Source organism: Schistocerca serialis, chromosome 11, assembly GCF_023864345.2.
Source record: "Schistocerca serialis cubense isolate TAMUIC-IGC-003099 chromosome 11, iqSchSeri2.2, whole genome shotgun sequence".
In the NCBI taxonomy this organism is placed as follows: domain Eukaryota; kingdom Metazoa; phylum Arthropoda; class Insecta; order Orthoptera; family Acrididae; genus Schistocerca; species Schistocerca serialis.
Window position 1 is genome coordinate 66265091 of NC_064648.1, and position 20338 is coordinate 66285428.

The 20338-nt window shown below is 44.4% G+C and overlaps 1 protein-coding gene across 1 annotated transcript in view; it reads right to left on the minus strand.

The window, feature by feature from the left end:
* LOC126426790 (protein SCO1 homolog, mitochondrial) overlaps positions 1-20338 on the minus strand; it is a 60398-nt gene that overhangs the window by 11842 nt on the left and 28218 nt on the right. Inside the window, exon 4 of the mRNA XM_050088786.1 lies at positions 2834-3042. Within this exon, the coding sequence (XP_049944743.1) occupies positions 2834-3042 (209 nt within the window). The remainder of the gene's footprint in view (positions 1-2833; positions 3043-20338) is intronic.

Consider the following 20338-nt stretch of genomic DNA (forward strand, 5'->3'; position numbering starts at 1 on the left):
TTTCTGATCTACCTATATGGGAGTTACTCTTGCAACACATCCTTTGGTCCCATAGTCCTGGATTCAATATCTACTAAACCCCTGTACAAAAACTTCATCCCAGCATCTCCCTTTCTTATCCTGTCACCCCCCCCCCTCCCCCCCCAGTCCCACTCTACTACACTCTACTGCTCCTTGTCACTATCATCGTGCACAGCATAAACTCACTGTCTCCTAATTACTGCAACTTACATCCAACTGAATGTTCTTACTGTAGAGGGTGTGATCAGAAAGTAACACGTTCCACATTCTGCAATGCAACTGTACGTCACAGAATGGTAGGAACAGTTGGGGAGGGTCGGGAAGTGGGGGGCGGGATGTTCCTCAGCTTTCCAGCAGTAGGCCACTCAATCGTTCTCGGACGGTTATAACGGGTTCTTCCGTGATCCTCTACGTAGTGATCGCCTCAAACGTATGATGGAGAAAACTTGAGAGTAATGCTACACGATTAAGTTTTGCGTGAAGCTCCACAAGACACTGCCACAAACTTCTGGAGTGCTTCAGGAAGCCTTCCGGGGCAACTGCCTTTCCAAATCTCAGTCAAACAGGTGACACAGGATATTTAGAGAACGTCATGAGGAGGTCACCAATGTGGCCCTTGCCGGACGCCCGTCAACATTGTTAACAGACGACTGTGTGACTCGTGTGTGCCAGTTACTGAATTCACACTATCAAACGAGCATTCACTCGATGTCAAAAATACCGAACTTCCAAAAAAGGTCGCTCACGATACCGTATCAGCGTATCAGAAGACTCGGCCGTGCCGAAGATCTGTGTGAAACTTGTGTCCAGAATTTCGACCGACGTGCAAAAGCGACACCGAACGGTCACGTGTGAAGGACTCGAGCAACTCTGTGTAGGTGATCCCAGTTTCCTAGATGACATCATCACTGGGGACGAGTGATAGGTCTCTCAGCACGATCTGCAGTCAGAGAGGCAGAGTGCAGAATGGCACATAAAGTCATTCCCACCCCAGGAAGCTCCCGGATGAAGTCCGTGCTAGTCAATTTTTTATGCTAAACGGATAATGCAGCACGACTTTGTATGCCCCGGCCAGGTCAGCCACATCCAAAAAGGAGTTCCACGCATTGTGAAAACTGCACCACAACACAGTGGCTCACAGCACCTCCGTTGCCACAGCCTATCTGCCTGTATCAGTGTGACAACAGTGGCATAGCTGAACCACAATCCCACCCTGGCCCCAGCAGACTTTTTTTGTTTCCTCAGCTGGAAAGGGGTGCCAAAGGAAAGCATCTCGCGTCAGCAGACAATGTGCACACTACTTTGACCGTTTCCCTGAAGAGCATCCCGAACGAGGAGTTCCAGAAAGCTTACGATGTACAAAAAATGAACTGGAAAAAAGTATAATGAAGCAGAAGGGTCACACTTTGAAGAATTTTAATTTGTCGAACGTATCCGAGCAATAAATAAGTGACACGCTACTTTCTGGGCATCCGAAGATTCCTCGATGCTTCACGATGTGTCCTATCAACCAATCCTCGTTTTACTTAAGTTACATCACAAATTTCTCTCCCCTCCCTCCCCTAACTTGATTCGGTATCACCTCATTAGTTATTTGACGAATCCATTTTATATTGTACACCTCATCTCAAAGCTTCTATTCATTCTTGTCTGAACTGTTTGTTGTACATATTTTACTACTGTGCAAGGCTACACCACACACAAATACTTTCACTAAAGGCAGCCTAACACTTCAACTTATCAAAGATAATGATGCAGCACAAAGCAGCAAATCAAAATTTGTACCAGTACCAAGATTAAAATACAGGTCTCCTGCTTACTTATCTTAGATAATGGTGAGACTCAACATGTATCAGGAATACATACTATGTATGTTAACTTAAATTTATATTTGATGCCAGAAAAACTTCTCTTTTTCAGAAAAATCTTGGCTAGTAATGGAAGGATTTATCTGACCACAATGGTGAAATGTTACATCTACATCTACATCTACATGGTTACTCTGCAATTCACACTTAAGTGCCCGGCAGAGTGTTCATCGAACCATTTTCATACAACTACTCTACCATTCCACTCTCAAATTGCTCATGGGAAAAAGGAACACCTAAACAAATATCTGTAAAATATACTGCCCAGTTAGGTGCAGATCACAGACAAAAAGTATTGTCTCACTTCCAGCATTCTGGATAGCAGTAGGCAGAACTTAACAGGATTCAATGAAATTACAAAACAGTCAAAGTGCACAGTAGTTTGTTTTTATTTAAATGGTGACCAGTTTTAGATCTTAGTCCACTGTCAAGCCATCCACGGAAGTCCTACTGTAACACCATAATATTTGTACGGTTGCCACATTGCTCGTACGAGTGGCTACGTGCAAGATACTATTTGCATACAACAATTCATTGCTGCCTGCAGTAGGTTTTTGCTGCACACAGCACTGTATTGTCATACGCGAACAGTATCTCGCACTTCGACACTCGTGAAAGCAATATGGCAAGTGTACAAACATTACAGTGTTACGGTAGGACTTATGTGCAACTTTGACATTTCTATAATTTTACTGAAAAGCACTGTATCTCAGAATCATAAACAGTGGCTCAATCGTACTGTTAAGAGAAAAATCACGGAAAGGTTCTAGGAGAAATATATAAAGTCGTCATTGTAGATGGAAAATTAAAACTTTTTCTCCTAACACAGGGTAGCATACTGTTGAAAACGTGTCGAACCGTTCTCGGGACTGAAGATCACGACAATAACTGGGAACGGACACAAGGATAGAAGGCAGCAGAGTCGGGCAGATGCCGACACTCACAATGTAGTCATCTTCGACGTCGCGGGGCCCGGCGCTCGAGTAGACGCGGTACGCCTTGCAGGCACGCTGCACCTGCTCCGGCGAGCCGGTCAACCCGATGATGCGCGGCGAGAACTCGGCACAGTATTTGCCCACGATGGTGGGCGTGTCTCGCTCCGGGTCCACTGTGATGAAAAGCGGCTGCACCTTCGGCACGTCCTCCAGCTTGTCTGCAACCGAACACACAAATTACTCGACCCTCCGCTGTCAGAGGTAAATATTTGTATTTTAATGTTTTACTGCACTTAGGACAATTATGTTTCTACACCCAGAACACAAATAATGAGAGTTCAGGTGGCAAGACAGTACTAGCCAAAGAATGGAAAGCTGAATCTTGGAAGGAATATGCAGGGTGTCCCACGAGAAATGGTCAATATTCAGATATATGGTAGCAATTATTATTTGTAGCAAAAGACTTCAAACAAACAAGTGCCCCCCTTTGAACGGTTTCCGAGGTAGAACGTATTTAATGGACAGTTATTTATTTTCTTTATTATTAAGTACACTGTCATTGTTTACAATGTACCACAGAAGTATACAGGAGGTCAAGAAGAACACTTTGATAGAAGATACGTGTGGTGTATCAAATCGCAACACTACCTCAAGAGAATGTGCACTGATATGAAACTTCCTGGCAGATTAACACCGTGTGCCAGACCGAGACTACCTCGGGACCTTTGCCTTCCGTGGACAAGTGCTCTACGATCTGAGCTACCCGAGCACGACTCACAACCCCTCCTCACAGCTTTACTTCCCCAGTACTTCATTCCTACTTTCCACACTTCACAGAAGCTCTCCTGCAAAACTTGTGAGACTATAACCGTGTCTCCACAATATCTTTTCTTCCAGGAGTGCTAGTACCCGAGAGCTCCTGTGGCGTCTGGGAGGTACAAAACGAAGTACTGGCAGAAATAAAGCCGCGAGGACAGGTCGCGAGTTGTGCTCGGATAGTTCAGTCGGTAGACCACTTACTCACGAAAGACAAAGGTCCCAAGTTGGAATCTCGGTCCGCCACATAGTTTTAACCTGCCACAGTTTCATACCGCAAATTGGCCTACAAAAGCTACACTGCAAGCATGTCGTGCGATATTTTTAGTATTCTTTCGCTCTCTTCACGCAAGCTATTAATCATAGGGAAAAAGTGAATAGTACCTTTTTCATATGAAATTTAATGTAATTTAATTTTGTACTGTACCATATTTTCACTAGAGGCTGCAGTTTTTGAGTTACTCAAGAAAAATGTGCAAAAGTGACATTAAATATGTTCTATCTTGGAAACCATTCGGAATAGGGCATATGTTAATATGTAACTTTGTTGCTTCAAATGAGCATTTGCGTTCCTGTCATATACCTGAATATGCACCATTCCTTCTGGGATACCTCGTACAAAAGGGCTGACCGACGGAAATTAATTTGTAGAAGAGAAAGTAAATGACGACGAGATGGGAGAGAGACGGTGTTGCGAAGAGAATTTGACAGAGCGCTGAAAGAGTTAAGTTCAAACAAGGTACCTAGAGCAGGGGACATTCCCACAAAATTACTGGGATCTGCGAGAGCTATTCCATCTAGTGTGCAAGATATATGAGATGGAGAAATACTCTCAGACTTCTAGAAGAATCTAGTAATTCCAGTTCCGAAGGAGGCAGGTGCAGACAGGTGAGGATACCACTCAGTTTAATTTAGCTAGGGTTGCACGATACTACCAACAGTTATCTACACGAGAATGGAACTGCTGGTACATCCCAACCTCAGGGAAGGCAAACAGAGAAATGTAGGAACATGCGCGGCAATACTGATTTTATGAATTTCCCTAGAGAACATTTTAAAGAAATGTAATCCCAAATAATCACTCAAATTGAAATCCTGACACTCCAACACCTTGAGCAACATTCCAAATACCACCTCCACAAGTTATCCAGCCTGCTGGTATCCTACTCTTTCCTTGGGGCACCACTATCCAACCCCACCATACTGACAATGTTGCTACTCATCAACCCCTCATATCACCCAGACCCTGCATAGCTGACTCTTTCAACCTACCACATCCTACAAAACCCTCTACCAACACTCCATGAAATCCAGAGCCAAAACAATCCCACAACACAGTTGTTAACCTCCTCACCAAAATCCTCAGCCCCACACAAATTTCAATCCTATCCAAAGGCCTCATATTCAGGTTTAATCATGTTGGACTTCTGTAAGGCCTACTCTCATCCTCCTGCTCCCTACAGTGGAAACACTTCTTCGCCACCAACCCCTCCAACCAAACCCAATCCGATAGCAACACCAAACGCTGCCTGTTCCAATTCGTACCACTGTACAACCCACACTGCCACTTAATCACCTCTGGTCACTTTTCAGGAATTCCTGACTTCCAACTTGGCCTCGCCATCTTTCCCCAGGTCCCTCCCTAAGGACAACAAGCTTCTTCAATAGAAGAAAGGACTGTCCTGTCCTACACAACCTAAAAACAGATCCTGACCTATCATCCTCCCGACAGACAAAGGTTCCACCACTGTTGTGGTGAACTGGAGTGAGTACCTGGCAGACGCGCTCTGCCAGTTGTCTGACACCTACACCTACAAGCTCGGTCAAAGTGACCCCATTCCAGAAGTCCAACATAACCTCCAATCCCTGCTGAAATCCTTAGGCTCTTCCCAGAACCTCTCTCCTGAATCTATCTCCCTACTCTCTCCAAGAACAGCTCGTACACCCGCCATCTATGTGCTCCCCAAAATTCACAAACCCTAAAATCCTAGGTGCCCCACTGTGGCTGGTTACAGTGACCCCAGCGAAAGAATCTCGGCCCTTGTCGATCGACATCTCTAACCGATTGTCCAAAACTTAGCCTCCCACATTAAGGATACCAATCGTTTCCTGCACTGGCTCTACACCATACTCACACCCTTACCACCTGGACCCCTATTCGCCACTGTCGATGCAATATCCCTATACACCTACGTCCCTCACGCCCCTAGCCTTGCCGTGATTGAACACTACCTCTCCAAATGGCCTGCAGACTCTAAATCCTCAACTTCATTCGTTGAACACCTAACCAACTACATCCTAACCCACAACTACTTCACCTTTGAAGGGAAGGTATACAAACAAACTTGTGGCATGCTTGTGGCACCTTCCAAGGCCAACCTCTTCCTGGGCCACCCGGAGGAAACATTCCTAGCTTCCCAAAATCCTAAACCCCTAGTTTGGTTCACGTTAACTGATTATGTCTTCATAATCTGGACCCAAGGCCAGGACACTTTATCCTCATTCCTCCACAACCTCAACATCTTCCCTCCCATCCCACTTCACACGGTCCTCCTCCACCTATCGTGCCACCTTCCTAGACGTCTATCTCCTCTTTTCAGATGGCTCCAACCACAGTAAATCCACGAATTGCCAGTAGTACCTGCACTTTGACGGCTGCCATCACTTCCCCGTCAAAAACTCCCTCCCATACAGCCCAGCCATTTGTGGTAGACGGTCTGCAGTAATGAGAACTCCCTCGCCCAGTTTGCTGAAGGCCTCACAAAGGTCTTTGCAGACAGACAATACTCTCCACACCAAATCCACAAACATATTTCCCAAGCCCTATCCCCAAACACACCTGCTCCTCAAATCCATTCAAAGACCCAAACAAAAAGAAGCAGCCCCTTCGTCACCCAATACAACCCCAGACTGAAATGACAGAACCACGTCCTTCGTTAGGGCTTCGATTATCTATTATCGTGCCCTGAAATGAGAGACATCCTACGCAAGATACTTCCGACCCCTCCCAATGTGGTGTTCCACTGCCCACCCAACCTCCGCAACATCCTAGTACCACTCACACTCTCACTCCATTGCCACGGGGATTATACTCCCGTGGAAGACCGAGATGCGAGATCTGCCCAATCCACCCACCCAGCACCACCAACTCCAGTCCCGTCACACGCTTATTCTGCCCCATCAAAGGCTGGGCCGACTGTGAGAGCAGCCGTGTTGTACACCAGCTACCAGCTCTGCTGCAACCACTGCACAGTGTTTTACACTGGTATGACAACCAAGCAGCTGTCAACTATAATGAATGGCCACCGCCAAACTGTTGCCAGAAACGAGGTGGACCACCCAGTAGCACAACATGCAACAAAGCACAACATGAGGGATTTCAATGCCTGCTTCACAATCCCCACCACCACCAGCTTTTCTGAGCTGTGCAGCTGGAAGCTATTCTTACAGCACATCCTTCGTTCCTGTAACCTCCCTGACCTAAACCTAAGTGAACTCGCTGGCCCCCCTCACCTGCACCCAATAGTGTGTGTGTGTGTGTGTGTGTGTGTGTGTGTGTGTGTGTGACTAATTGTGTGCTGTTATCTCATGCCCTAGTCTATGGAATCACGTGAAATCTGCCACCTGCCACCACCCCCTCTACCTAGCCCACAGGTGGCTCCCCACTTTCTCACGAGCCACTAGATGGTTCCCCCTAAACCCTTCCATGCCTCCCGCCTCACCACATCCCTCATCCCTCCCCATCCCACACCCCTACTTCACCACAGTACACTCACCATGGGCCGGGAAAGAGCTGGCAGTCAACTGAGCACAATGTAGGGAGACAGGCATGTGGATGTGCGAGTGAGAATGAAGGGGTGTGTGTGTGTGTGTGTGTGTGTGTGTGTGTGTGTGCGCGCGTGCATGTTTTTCCTACAAACTGGAAAAAGGAAGTGCATTCCGGGAGCAAGCCAAGCTCTGTACCTTTATTTTGTGTACTTATCAATGATGCAGCATTTCTGACTTTCAATGAGTCATCTCATTTATTCCTAAGTAAACTGTAATTCTCAACCACAACTTTCTGTACATTATTATAATCCCACATTTATAGTATTTGTAGATTTAGAGAAATAATGAAGATCTGGAACTGGAGAACACTGAGGAAATTGATCTCGAAGAAGAGGGATACTATGTCTTATACAATTAGTTCGACCTGGCAGTCGAACAGCTAAAATTTTGGAAAGCCACTGAAGTCGGTGGTATACCGGTGGAAGTCACGGAGGGTTCTGGAGAACAGTTACACGGAGAAATGTTCCACCTCATACACATTATATATGAAACTGAGGAGCTCCCAACAGCCTTGCAGAAATGTAACATAGCACCAATACCAAAGAAAGCATCTGCAGACAGATGTGAATATAGGGCCCTCAGCTTGGTAACCCATGACTCAAAGATTTTGACCTCTATAATTCTAAGGCAGATAAAAGGCAGGATAGATGGAATGATCACAGATGACCAGCTTAGCTACAGAAGAGGTGGAAGCACATGAAAAGCAATAATCAGCTTATGATTCATTCTTGAAAAAATACATCTACATCTACATTTATACTCCGCAAGCCACCCAACGGTGTGTGGCGGAGGGCACTTTACGTGCCACTGTCATTACCTCCCTTTCCTGTTCCAGTCGCGTATGGTTCGCGGGAAGAACGACTGTCTGAAAGCCTCCGTGCCCGCTCTAATCTCTCTAATTTTACATTTGTGATCTCCTCGGGAGGTATAAGTAGGGGGAAGCAATATATTCGATACCTCATCCAGAAAAGCACCCTCTCGAAACCTGGACAGCAAGCTACATCGAGATGCAGAGCGCCTCTCTTGCAGAGTTTGCCACTAGTTTGCTAAACATCTCCGTAATGCTATCACGGTTACTGAATAACCCTGTGACGAAACGCGCCGCACTTCTTTGGACCTTCTCTATCTCCTCTGTTAACCCGACTTGGTACGGATCCCACACTGATGAGAAATACTCGAGTATAGGTCGGACGAGTGTTTTGTAAGCCACCTCCTTTCTTGATGGACTACATCTTCTAAGGACTCTCTCAATGAATCTCAACCTGGCATCCACCATACCAACAATTAATTTTATACGATCATTCCACTTCAAATCGTTCCGCACGCATACTCCCAGATATTTTACAGAAGTAACTGCTACCAGTGTTTGTTCCGCTACCATATAATCGTACAATAAAGGATCCTTCTTTCTATGTATTCGCAATACATTACATTTGGCTATGTTAAGGGTCAGTTGCCACTCCCTGCACCGAGTGCCTATCCGCTGCAGATCTTCCTGCATTTCGCTACAATTTTCTATTGCTGCAACTTCTCTGTGTACTACAGCATCATCCGCGAAAAGCCGCATGGAACTTCCGACACTATCTACTAGGTCATTTATATATATTGTGAAAAGCAATGGTCCCATAACACTCCCATGTGGCACGCCAGAGGTTACTTTAACGTCTGGAGACGTCTCTCCATTGGTAACAACATGCTGTGTTCTGTTTGCTAAAAACTCTTCAATCCAGCCACACAGCTGGTCTGATATTCCGTAGGCTCTTACTTTGTTTATCAGGTGACAGTGCGTAACTGTATCGAACGCCTTCCGGAAGTCAAGGAAAATAGCATCTACCTGGGAGCCTGTATCTAATATTTTCTGGGTCTCATGAACAAATAAAGCGAGTTGGGTCTCACACGATCGCTGTTTCCGGAATCCATGTTGATTCCTACAGAGTAGATTCTGGGTTTCCAAAAACGACATGATACGCGAGCTAAAAACATGTTCTAAAATTCTACAACAGATCGACGTCAGAGATATAGGTCTATAGTTTTGCAAATCTGCTCGACGACCCTTCTTGAAGACTGGGACTACCTGTGCTCTTTTCCAATCATTTGGAACCTTCCGTTCCTCTAGAGACTTGCGGTACACGGCTGTTAGAAGGGGGGCAAGTTCTTTCGCGTACTCTGTGTAGAATCGAATTGGTATCCCGTCAGGTCCAGTGGACTTTCCTCTGTTGGGTGATTCCAGTTGCTTTTCTATTCCTTGGACACTTATTTCGATGGCAGCTATTTTTTCGTTTGTGCGAGGATTTAGAGAAGGAACTGCAGTGCGGTCTTCCTCTGTGAAACAGCTTTGGAAAAAGGTGTTTAGTATTTCAGCTTTACGCATGTCATCCTCTGTTTCAATGCCATCATCATCCCGGAGTGTCTGGATATGCTGTTTCGAGCCACTTACTGATTTAAGTGGCTACTAAAGCAAGGTTAAGAGAAATACATTGCCTTCATCAACTCAGAAAAAGTATTTGATAGGGTAGATTTGTGACAGCTTTTTAAGATGCTGAGAGAGACTGGCATAAAGTACAAGGATAGAAGATTAATGTAGAGACTGCAAAGAGAAGAGGTGGCTGTGATAAAGTGCGGAGAACATCAAGAAGTGGTTACTATTAAGCAGGGTGTACGACAGGGCCGCTCACACTCTCCTTCGTTCAAGGGATATATTCAGAGGACAACAGATAAAGTTAGGGAGAAACCAGGAGCTATAGGAGGAATTAAAATTCGTGTTAAGAAAATAGACGTGCTGATATTTGCTGATGATGCTGCAGTGTTAAGTGAACATGCAGAACAGTCAGAAGTGATGCCTGCCCAGACGGAAACCACCATCCGCTACTCTTATAATATGAAAATTAATAAAGGTAAAACAAAACACACTGTTGCCCGACACTCACTCGACGACGAGCAACTAGAGACCGTCGAATCCTGTGCCTACTTACGGTGTAAAATTATACTTTGCCTACTTAGGAAGTAAAATTACATCAGACGGGAGGTCAAGGAAGACTAGTGCAAGTGAATCCACTAAGCAAAAGCTGCTTTTAACAAGAAAAGATATCTTTTCACGTACAGTAGCACAGACAAACATCTCAGGAAAAACCTCACAGACGACTGTTTGGATTGTCCTCCTGTACGGAAGTGAAACACGGGCACCCGTAGAAGCAGAAAAACACAAAATAATGGCCTTCGAAATGTGACGCTACTGCAGACTGTTCGAGATTTCCCGTGTGAACATCAAATGAAGAAGTGTGGAGGGAGAGAGGTGTCGTCTCCTGACAGTAATCGAACACAGAAGGGACGCACAGGTCGGCCTTCGACTGAGACACGGTGGTACCGTTAAAAGTATCATCGAAGGGACAGTAGAAGGGAAAAATATAAAAGGCAGAACGAGTCTAGAATACGTCAACCAGATTGTAGACGATATCGGCTGCACCACCTAAACCACTCTTGAGAGGGAGGCCAAAGAGAGAAATTCGTGTGTGTGTGTGTGTGTGTGTGTGTGTGTGTGTGTGTGTGTGTGTGTGTAGTTATAACTGTCAAAGGACACGAAAGTGAAGTAGTGGTTCAGAAAAGAGTGAAACAGCTTTCTTTCCTATAGCCAACGTTATTCAGTCTGTACAATGAGGAAGCAGTAAAGGGAACAAAGGAGAAATTTGAAAAGAGATTTGAAGTTCAGGGAGAAAAAATAAGAACTTACAGTAAAACAACGTAATGGACTGTAATCAAATTAAATAAAGCAATACTCAGAGAATTATATATGAAGATAGTAACTGTTCTCAGCTTCTCTAGAATAAATGATAATTAATTGAAACCCTCAGCTGCCGACAGGTTTTGTCGACGTACATCGACGAGGACAGCCGAAAATGTGTGCCCCGACTGGGACTCGAACCCGGGATCTCCCGCTTACACGGCAGAAGCTCTATACGTCTGAGCCATTGAGGACACAGAGGAATAGCACGACTGCAGGGGCTTATCCCTTGCACGCTTCCCGAGAGACCCACATTCCTAACTGTCCACAACCTACATACTGAAGTTCCTAAGACATTTGCCAATCCACTCATTACTCGCGCCCACTAAGGTGACGATTCCCGTAAGAGTTCGGGCAACCTGTGCGCATTTGCACAGACGAAGGTCAATGGCCGGTTAACCATTTAACTATATATGAAGATAGTAAATGTACTCGAAAGAACAGATACCACTGATGACCGTGCAGCTTCTCTAGAATGAACGATAATTAACTGAAACCCTCAGCTGCCGTAAGGTGTTGTTGATATACCTCGATGGGGACTAGTTAATTATCGTTTACTAGGCTAATTAGATTAAGAAATGAGACACTAAAAGTAGCAGGAGAGTTTTTCATTTGGGCAGCAAAATAATCGACTCTGGCCATAATAGACAGTATGTTAAATCCAGCAATAGTAAGAGCAGCATTTATGAAAAAGAGAAATTTACTGACGTCAAATATAAACTAAATGTCAGGACGTCCTTTCTGAAGGTACCTGCGTGGAGCACAGCCTCGTCCAGAAGTGAAACGTGGACGATATCAGTTCAGACGAGAAGAGAATAGAAGCTTTTGAAATGTATGTTATGCAACAGTGCTGAAGATTAGGTAGGTAAATCAAATAACTAATGACCAGGCACTGAACTAGGAAAAAATAAATTTACAACAGGACAACCTGACAAGACGGAACTGATATATAGGAGACACACTGAGATATCAAGGGATCACCAATTTAGTACTGCAGGGAAGTGTGGGTGGTATAAATTGTAAAGGGAGACTGAGGCTAGAGTACAGTAATCAGGTCCAAGTGGCTGTAAGCTGCAGTAGTTACTTGGAAACGAAGAAGCTGGCAGAGGATAGGCTAGCGCAGAGAGCTGCATCGAAGCAGTCTTCGGACTAAAGATCACAAAACCAACGCGTGACAACAATGCTTGTACATCCAGAACAAAATGTTTACTCCGAAAACAGTGTATGTGCTGTTTTAGAAACTCTCTGGCACATAAAACTGTGTGCCAGACCATGTCTTAATAACGTGGCAGAAGTTTTGATCACAATGCCACCTCAGCAACAAAAGGTACATTTTGTTTACAAAACACATTTTAAAAATCTTTACCAGTAATAATATGGGCATCCCTATAAAATGGTTACTTTGTTTATGTTTCATTTCAAACGATCACAGATCCAAACAACACAGCCCTGTATAATTCATTAAGAATAGACCGTCACCACACCAGGCAGAGTTTACATTCGGTCGACCGCCAGTGAACTCGAAGTGATACTGCCATTTTGTACTCATTACCAGTGATCGTTAATTAGAGCACTAAAACTGTAAAATATCAAAGAAGAGTCTCAAATGTGACTTCTACTGAACACATTGGACAAGTGTCCGCCTAATAGCCGAGTGGTCAGTGCAGCAGCAGAACGCCACGCGAAGGGGCTCGGGTTCGATTCCCGGCCGGGTCAGAGAATTTCTCCGGTCACGGACTGTGTGTCGTGTTGCCGTCATCTCATCCCCATCCACACACAAGTCACCGAAATGGCATCAACTAAAAAGACTTGCACCAGGCGACCGGTCTACCTGATGGGAGATCCTAGCCACACGACATTTCATTTCATTGGAAAAGTTAGTCACAACTTGCATTTCGTCCAGAGAGGTTGTCAATGTGGGTTGTGACAGCAATTCTATGTAATTGTGACTTTAATATATGTTTGTGTTTGTTTGTGTGTCTATCAACCTGCCAGCGCTTTCGTTCGGTAAGTCACCTCATCTTTGTTTTTATATATAATTGTGACTTTAATTTGACAAAAGATGAAAATAAATATTTTATTTGTTAAATGTGAAAAAATTGTGTCATATGCAGAGTTTGTCAGATTAACCAGTGTAGTATGAAAAAAGTGAAACAACAATATTTTTATAAAGCCACCAATCTAAGTCTGAGATAATCTGAATACTGACTACAAGATATATACAGAGTCGACAAAAGTCACGGGATACATCCTAAGATCGAGTCAGACCTCCTTTTGTCCAGTGCAGGGCAGCAACTCAAAGTGACATGGGCTGGACAAGTTGGAAGCTCCTCAAGAAATATTGAGCCATGCTGCCTCTATAGCAGTCCATAATTGTGAAAGAATTGAAGGTGCAGGATTCTGTGCACAAACTGACCTCTCGATTATGTCCCAGAAATATTTGATGGGATTCATGTAGGGCAATCCGGCCGGTCATACAATTCGTTCGAGCTATTGAGAATGTTCTTCAAACTAATCAATTGTGGCCCAGGTGACACGGCACATTATCATCCGTAGTAACTCCATCGTTGTTTGAGAATGTGGAGCCCATGACTGGCTGCAAATGGTCTCCACGTAGCCGAACGTGACCCTTTCCAGTAAACACAGCCCGCACCATTGTGGAGCCATCACCAGCTTGCACAGTGTCTTGTTGAGAACTCGGGTCCGTGGCTTTGTGGGGTCTGTGCCACACTCGAACCGTACCAGGGTTGCCACAAGTTCCCACAAGTTAAATTTCTCTGAATTGCCGGACAAATTTTGAGATGTCTAGGGTGAGTTACCACATAAGTTGAGAAAAAGTGAAGGACTTCTATATTTAACTTTAAATGCGAACATTTTTAGGTTAGGCTATACTGTGACTGTTACTGACATTAAATGAAACAACAAGTTTACTGTTACCAGTCGAGCAAAAATGTTAAGTACTGGCATCAACATCTTTTGCAATGAACTGTTTTAAATGGAGAAAACAAGCCAAATGGTATATATGTTTCATTAAAACCACTGATGTTATTTTATTTTAGTAAAATAAAACACATTTGGTGATAAAAATACACGTTTTGTTGGAGTCAAAAGACAGAGTTTAAACACCTTCACTGATTTCAGAAATAACCTCAGAAAAAAGTAGGCTCTTGAAAGAACTATATAAGGCAGGGAAGAATTGTGCAAATCAACACTGTAGGTGACTGCCAATAAAATGTTGTTTCAGCTATGTTTGTTATTGTCAGTTATTACCCACTGTGTTACGCCTATTATTTTAAAGGTACTGTGTGATTTTCCTTTCGAGAAATATACGAGTGTAGCATATAAACTGGCAGTGACTCCCACAATTTTGTTGTTCTTATTGCTCATACTTTCTAATATATAAACTACTTTTGAAATGACAGAATGTACCATAACAAATAAAATGTCTACAAAATGCTGCATTGTACAATGTACTTGTAGTGATACAGTCACAATTCCTGAAATCCGTCGGCCGTGGTCTCTGGCCTGCCGAGGAGTACCGCTATCCTGAGCCCGCAGATAAACCACGAAAATCTGCTGCATTACGCCACACACACACAGACCCGGCCCGCGGGCAGATCGGCTAGACTACATCCGGCGGGCAGGGCCTGCCTGTTAGTGGGAAACGATGGGCTTCAGACCGGTAGGCCGATCCTTAGAGATACCCACAAAAATGGCCCGCTGTTTTTGTCCGTCGTGGAAGTCCACTGGCGTAGCCAGCTATTCGGATGTCACAGACACCGTGTCGACGAAATGAGACTGCGCTGATCGATCCGTGCGACAGGTAACTAGCGCAAATACTCTGCGAATCGATACTGACGAGGACAGGTAGCGACTCACCGTAAAGACGATCGCCGAGCTGCAGACGGGCACACGGCCAAGATGAACACTCACTCACAACTAAATTTTTGGCCACAACCTTCGTCAGAAAACGAGAGCACACGCACATTCCCACAATCACTCGTACACAACTTGCGCACACGAGACCGCCGTCTCTGGCCACTGCGTCAGCAGTCTCTGAGAATCAGATCCAAACAAACCACTCCTCACGCTTCCCCGCCTCTCGTCGGCAGCTGCCAGGCTGGCGGCAAGAAGTGGTGGTGTCACTGATTGCGAGCCGAGTGGAGTGGTAGAAAGGGGAAAAGCAGTAAGAATGAGGGATTAGGGAAATGGCGCACATACTCAGCCCAGCCAGCGACGATGTGTGACATTTCAGTAAACAAACCGTTTCATCTATTGAGATGAAAACGAGATCTTTTCCCCCCAATTTCCCTGGCACGTTCGATATTCACTGATTTCCAAAACTTGGGGCAACACTGGCTACTGTCAACTCTTATCAACTGAAATTAGAAGTCATCTGACCAGTCCACAGTTTTCCAGTCGTCTAGGGTCCAATTTGTACAGTCACGAGCCCAGGAGAGGTGCTGCACAGGCGGTGGTGTACTGTCAGCAAAGGTACTCGCGTAAGTCGTCTGTTGCCGAAGTCCGTTAACACCACATTTCACCGCACTGTCCCACCGGGAATGTTTGACATACGCCCCACGTCAATTTCTGCAGTTATTTCGAGCAGTGTCGTCTGTCTTTTAACACTGACAACTCTACGCAAACACCACTGCTCTCGGTTATTAAGTGAAGGCTCTCCGCCGCTGTGTTGCCTGTGGTGAGAGGTAGTGGCCAAAACTCGGCATTCTCGGCACACTATCGACGCTGTGGATTTTGGAAAACTGAATTCCCTAACAATTTCTTAAATGGAATGTCCCACACGTCTAGCTCCAACGACCATCGTGCATTCAAAGTTTGTTAATTTGCATCACGTGACCGTGATCATGAAATGACGGCACCGATACACTGCCTTTTATACCTCGTGTACACAATGCGCACATGGATATCTCGTGACTTTTGTTACCTCAGTGTATATTATACACAGACAGAGAGAGAGAGAGAGACAGAGAGAGAGAGAGAGAGAGAGAGAGAGAGAGAGAGAGAGAGAGAGACTGAGTAGAGGATCACTGAGAAGACATGATGGGATGTCGATGTAACTTAATACTCACACCACTGGCGCATACGCACATGATTAGTGGTGGAAATCTCTGTGACAGGTGGAATGCCCACCAGAGTGCATTAGTGTTGTTACCATGTCTGAGAATATATCTCCTGGTTGTGAAAACTGTCAGATGATGAGGGGTCATTAGGGTGCCCCTCGGCTATATGGAATTTTCTGAAAGTCTGTATTTTGTTTCTCCCATTCCACAATTTGGGAGAAGAAAAGAGTAACACACAAATGCTCTAAACTTCACTCAAATTTCACAGAGCATCCGCAACATCCATTTCTGTTGAAACATACAGTACTCTTACTTATTTGCACCATATACTCATCTTTCACGAGAGCAACGCACGTGACATATTTGAGCATGCCTGGCAATCATTTAAAATTGTATCGAGCACATCGTAACCCCTCCACGTCCGCACCTGCTGTCCGAGAGCGAGTACGGACTCCCTGCAACTTTCTGTGTCGCCCCGCACCGCCAGCCAGAGACCAGCGAATTACTGTCCACGTGCCACTATTAACTCTGTGGCGCACAAGTCGAAGTCCAGAGTGGTGCCACGCTGGGAAGCACGGACTGCAGGCAGACAGAGTCGCACCGCATTCAGCGACGAATCGCAGATTCCTGATAACCTGGACGACTACTGTGGGAGAGTATGTTGGTGACCTGCCGAGAAGTCTCGTCCTTCCAGTCTTTTACTTTTAGAGAGAACAGGTGTTTATCACGACACACGAAACCACCGTGTACAACTTCCCGCCAAGACCGGCACCGACAGGGGACTCACGGCGACACAATTCGACACAGATGTCCCGAATCTATACGTGTTTGACAGGATAGCAGTGCCATTTTAAATGGGACAATGCTCTCAAGACGTCTCTACGTACTGCCCGGACAGTGTCGAGCTTTCCTTACGGCCGGTGAGATCTCGAGATTTGTCCCCGATAGGACACGTGCGGAGCCATCTCGGTGGAAGCATTACTGAGAATTTAACAGAACAGGTAGTGTTTCTGACTAAATCATCTTCACTGACCTATTTATCTGAACCCGCAAGAAAAGAAATGATAAAACAATATTGGGAAGAATTGTGTCAGAGAGCAACTATTCCTTTTTTCCCCACCAACCAAGTTAAATAAGTTAACAAGGCTCTAAACATTGGATAACGGTATTTGTGTCTGAGTACAAATGTACTCAAATCCCCCAAAAATAATTTGTATTGGGACCACCCAGAGAATGAAGCCGAGTTGTCCTAAATGCTACCTGCACACTGCCTACACTGCATCGTCCACTACACCAAAATCCAAAATCTACAAATTGAGGGTATTTAATGCAAAATCTGTTTTTCTTAATTGAAGAGCCCCTGTAGGAGGAGCAAAATAGCTTCCTTACTGCCCTTCCGAAAACCAAAAACTACTCGTTACAATTTAAAATTACAAATTAACTCCGCCTCTTCTACAGTTCCAACTGAAGTACAATTCTACGGGTTAGGCTCTAACTAACTACCTGAAGCCGGAACTAAACATTGACTCGACCAACAGTCGAGAGCTGTTTTCCACGCAGAAGTATACTTCTCAGTGTCGTGCTGTCGTCACTGACGGCACACTGACGAGAGCTCAACTGAGGGGCTGCGAGCAGTCGGTGAACGAATCGGTCATCTCTCACTGACAGGCACTGTCTGCAGTGATCTCTGGGAACAGTAATTAGCGACCGGACCTAAGCGCAGTCTCACAATGCGGCCGGTGACCTCTCGCCTTCGCCCGGTAAGGTACCTGCCAGTTTGCAGCTCTCCGTACGCCTCCTGGCGGTCTGGGTGTATACTCTAAAATCCCGCACACCCACTACGGACCACGTGAGTGTCGCTTTCAGTGACTCGTACATAGTAGCCGTCACGCGTACTGTGGCCGGTGCCTCTGGGCACCGTAGAATTTACTGTGGTACTCCAGGCACAGTAAACAATCATTTCAGAATCGGTCATCAGTGTGCAGTGGACTGTTTGCCGATTTGAAACTTCACGGCAGATTAAAGTTGTGCACGTAAAGCACAGTGACAGCTACGGTCAATTTGCCAAAAGAATATCCCCGACGGTTCGAGAGTCGGTGCAGACTTTACAGACGAGTCACTCTAGCACCGACACGAGCTCCAAAATTCGTAAATTTTACCACGGTGATTGTGCCGCATTGCCACCTGTACGACACGAAGTCGTAGCTGCGAAGTATTTTGAGTGCAAATAGTTTTTCAGGGATTGTAGATTGTATTTTATTGGTCCTGTTGTCTACATAGCAGCTTATTGGACAAGTCAAGTTACAAATATACAGGCTGAAAGTAATTTCAAGGCATACATATTTAAGCTTACAGTAATACACTTTACACGTAAGTATTTATATAACACATTTCATAAATTTAAATATTCTTCAATGGAGTAAAAGCAGTGATGCTGTAAATATGACTTTAGAGATTTTCCAAATGTATTGACTTCAGTGATAGCTTTTATGTTTTCAGGAAGTTTGTTATAAAGCTTAACTCCCACGTGAAAAGTACCTTTTTGGCACAGTGCTGTGCTGATTTGAGTCATATGTAAGTTTCTGTTTTGTCTGGTAAAGTGCTCATGTATATCACAGTTTTTTTGTAGTCTCTGGTCCTTGCCTATTACATTTAATTTAAAGAACAAAAGGGTTTCCATAATGTATACACACAGTAATGGGGGAATACCAGATTTCTTAAACAGGGGTTTACAAGAGTCTCTAGGTTTGCACCCAAACAAGATACTAATGGCCCTTTTTTGTAGTTTAAAAGTGCTATTAGCTATTTTAGAGTTTCCCCAGAAGGTGACCCCATATCTAAGACGAGAATGAAAGTACGCACGATATGCATTCGATACTGTTTTCTCACTACAGCATGATTTTAATGAACAAAGAAAATAACATGTTTTGCTCAGTTCTGCATTGAGATATTCAATATGCTTATTCCATCTGATGTTACTCTACAGCCAAAGTCCTAAGAATTTGGTTTCAGTACTGTTACCAACTGGTTCGTCATTGATAGAGACTGATGGGATAAACATGTCCTTGTTAGGAACACTGTGGAATTTTAGAGCAACGGTTTTCTTACATTGGACAATTACAAGCTGATTACTCTGTGCCCAGCTGCTAAGTTGTTTCATGACCGTGTTTACTGTCTGCTGTAACTGTTCATCGTCGTCTCCTTTTAATAGAATCGTGGTGTCATCTGCAAATAAGACTGATTTGTGTGCATCAATATTTAAGCTTAGATCATTTATGTACAGAAGAAACAGAAGGGGTCCCAATACGGATCCTTGGGGTACACCACATTTTATTTGTTTATAGTCAGATAAGTGATTAGATACAGTTTTTAGTTCAATATTTGTGTGCTTGACGCACACTGCCTGCATACGATTTGTCAGGAAGGAACTGATCCACTAGTTGGACAGACCTCGAATACCATATCTTTCTAGCTTTGATAGCAGAATTTTATGGTCCACCATGTCAAAAGCTTTTGACAAGTCAATAAAGAATCCTATTGTTTCCTGTTTTTTGTCCATCAGGTTTAGGATGGAATTGATGCACTCATAAGACAGCAGTTGTTGTTGACCTCTTATTTCTGAATCCATGTTGTTCATTACATAGGATGCTGTTTTTATTTATAAATTTCATAAGCTTCTTATACATAACTTTTTCCAGTACTTTAGAGATGCAGGAGGTAATTGTGATGGGTCTGTAGTTATTTACATTGTCTTTATCCCCTTTTTTATATACAGGAATAACTTTTGATGTTTTTAACACATCAGGGAAAGTGCCTGCCTGAAGTGAGCAGTCGCATAAATGTGTGAGTACTTCAATTAGGTTTGATGCGCTCTTCTTTAACATTGTTGCAGGTATACCATCAATACCTGCCAATTTGGAATTTTTTAGTCCTTTTATTGCTTTAGCTACTTCATCGTGTGGAACAGAACTGATGTACATTGATCCTCTACATGCACTTATTTTATATTCA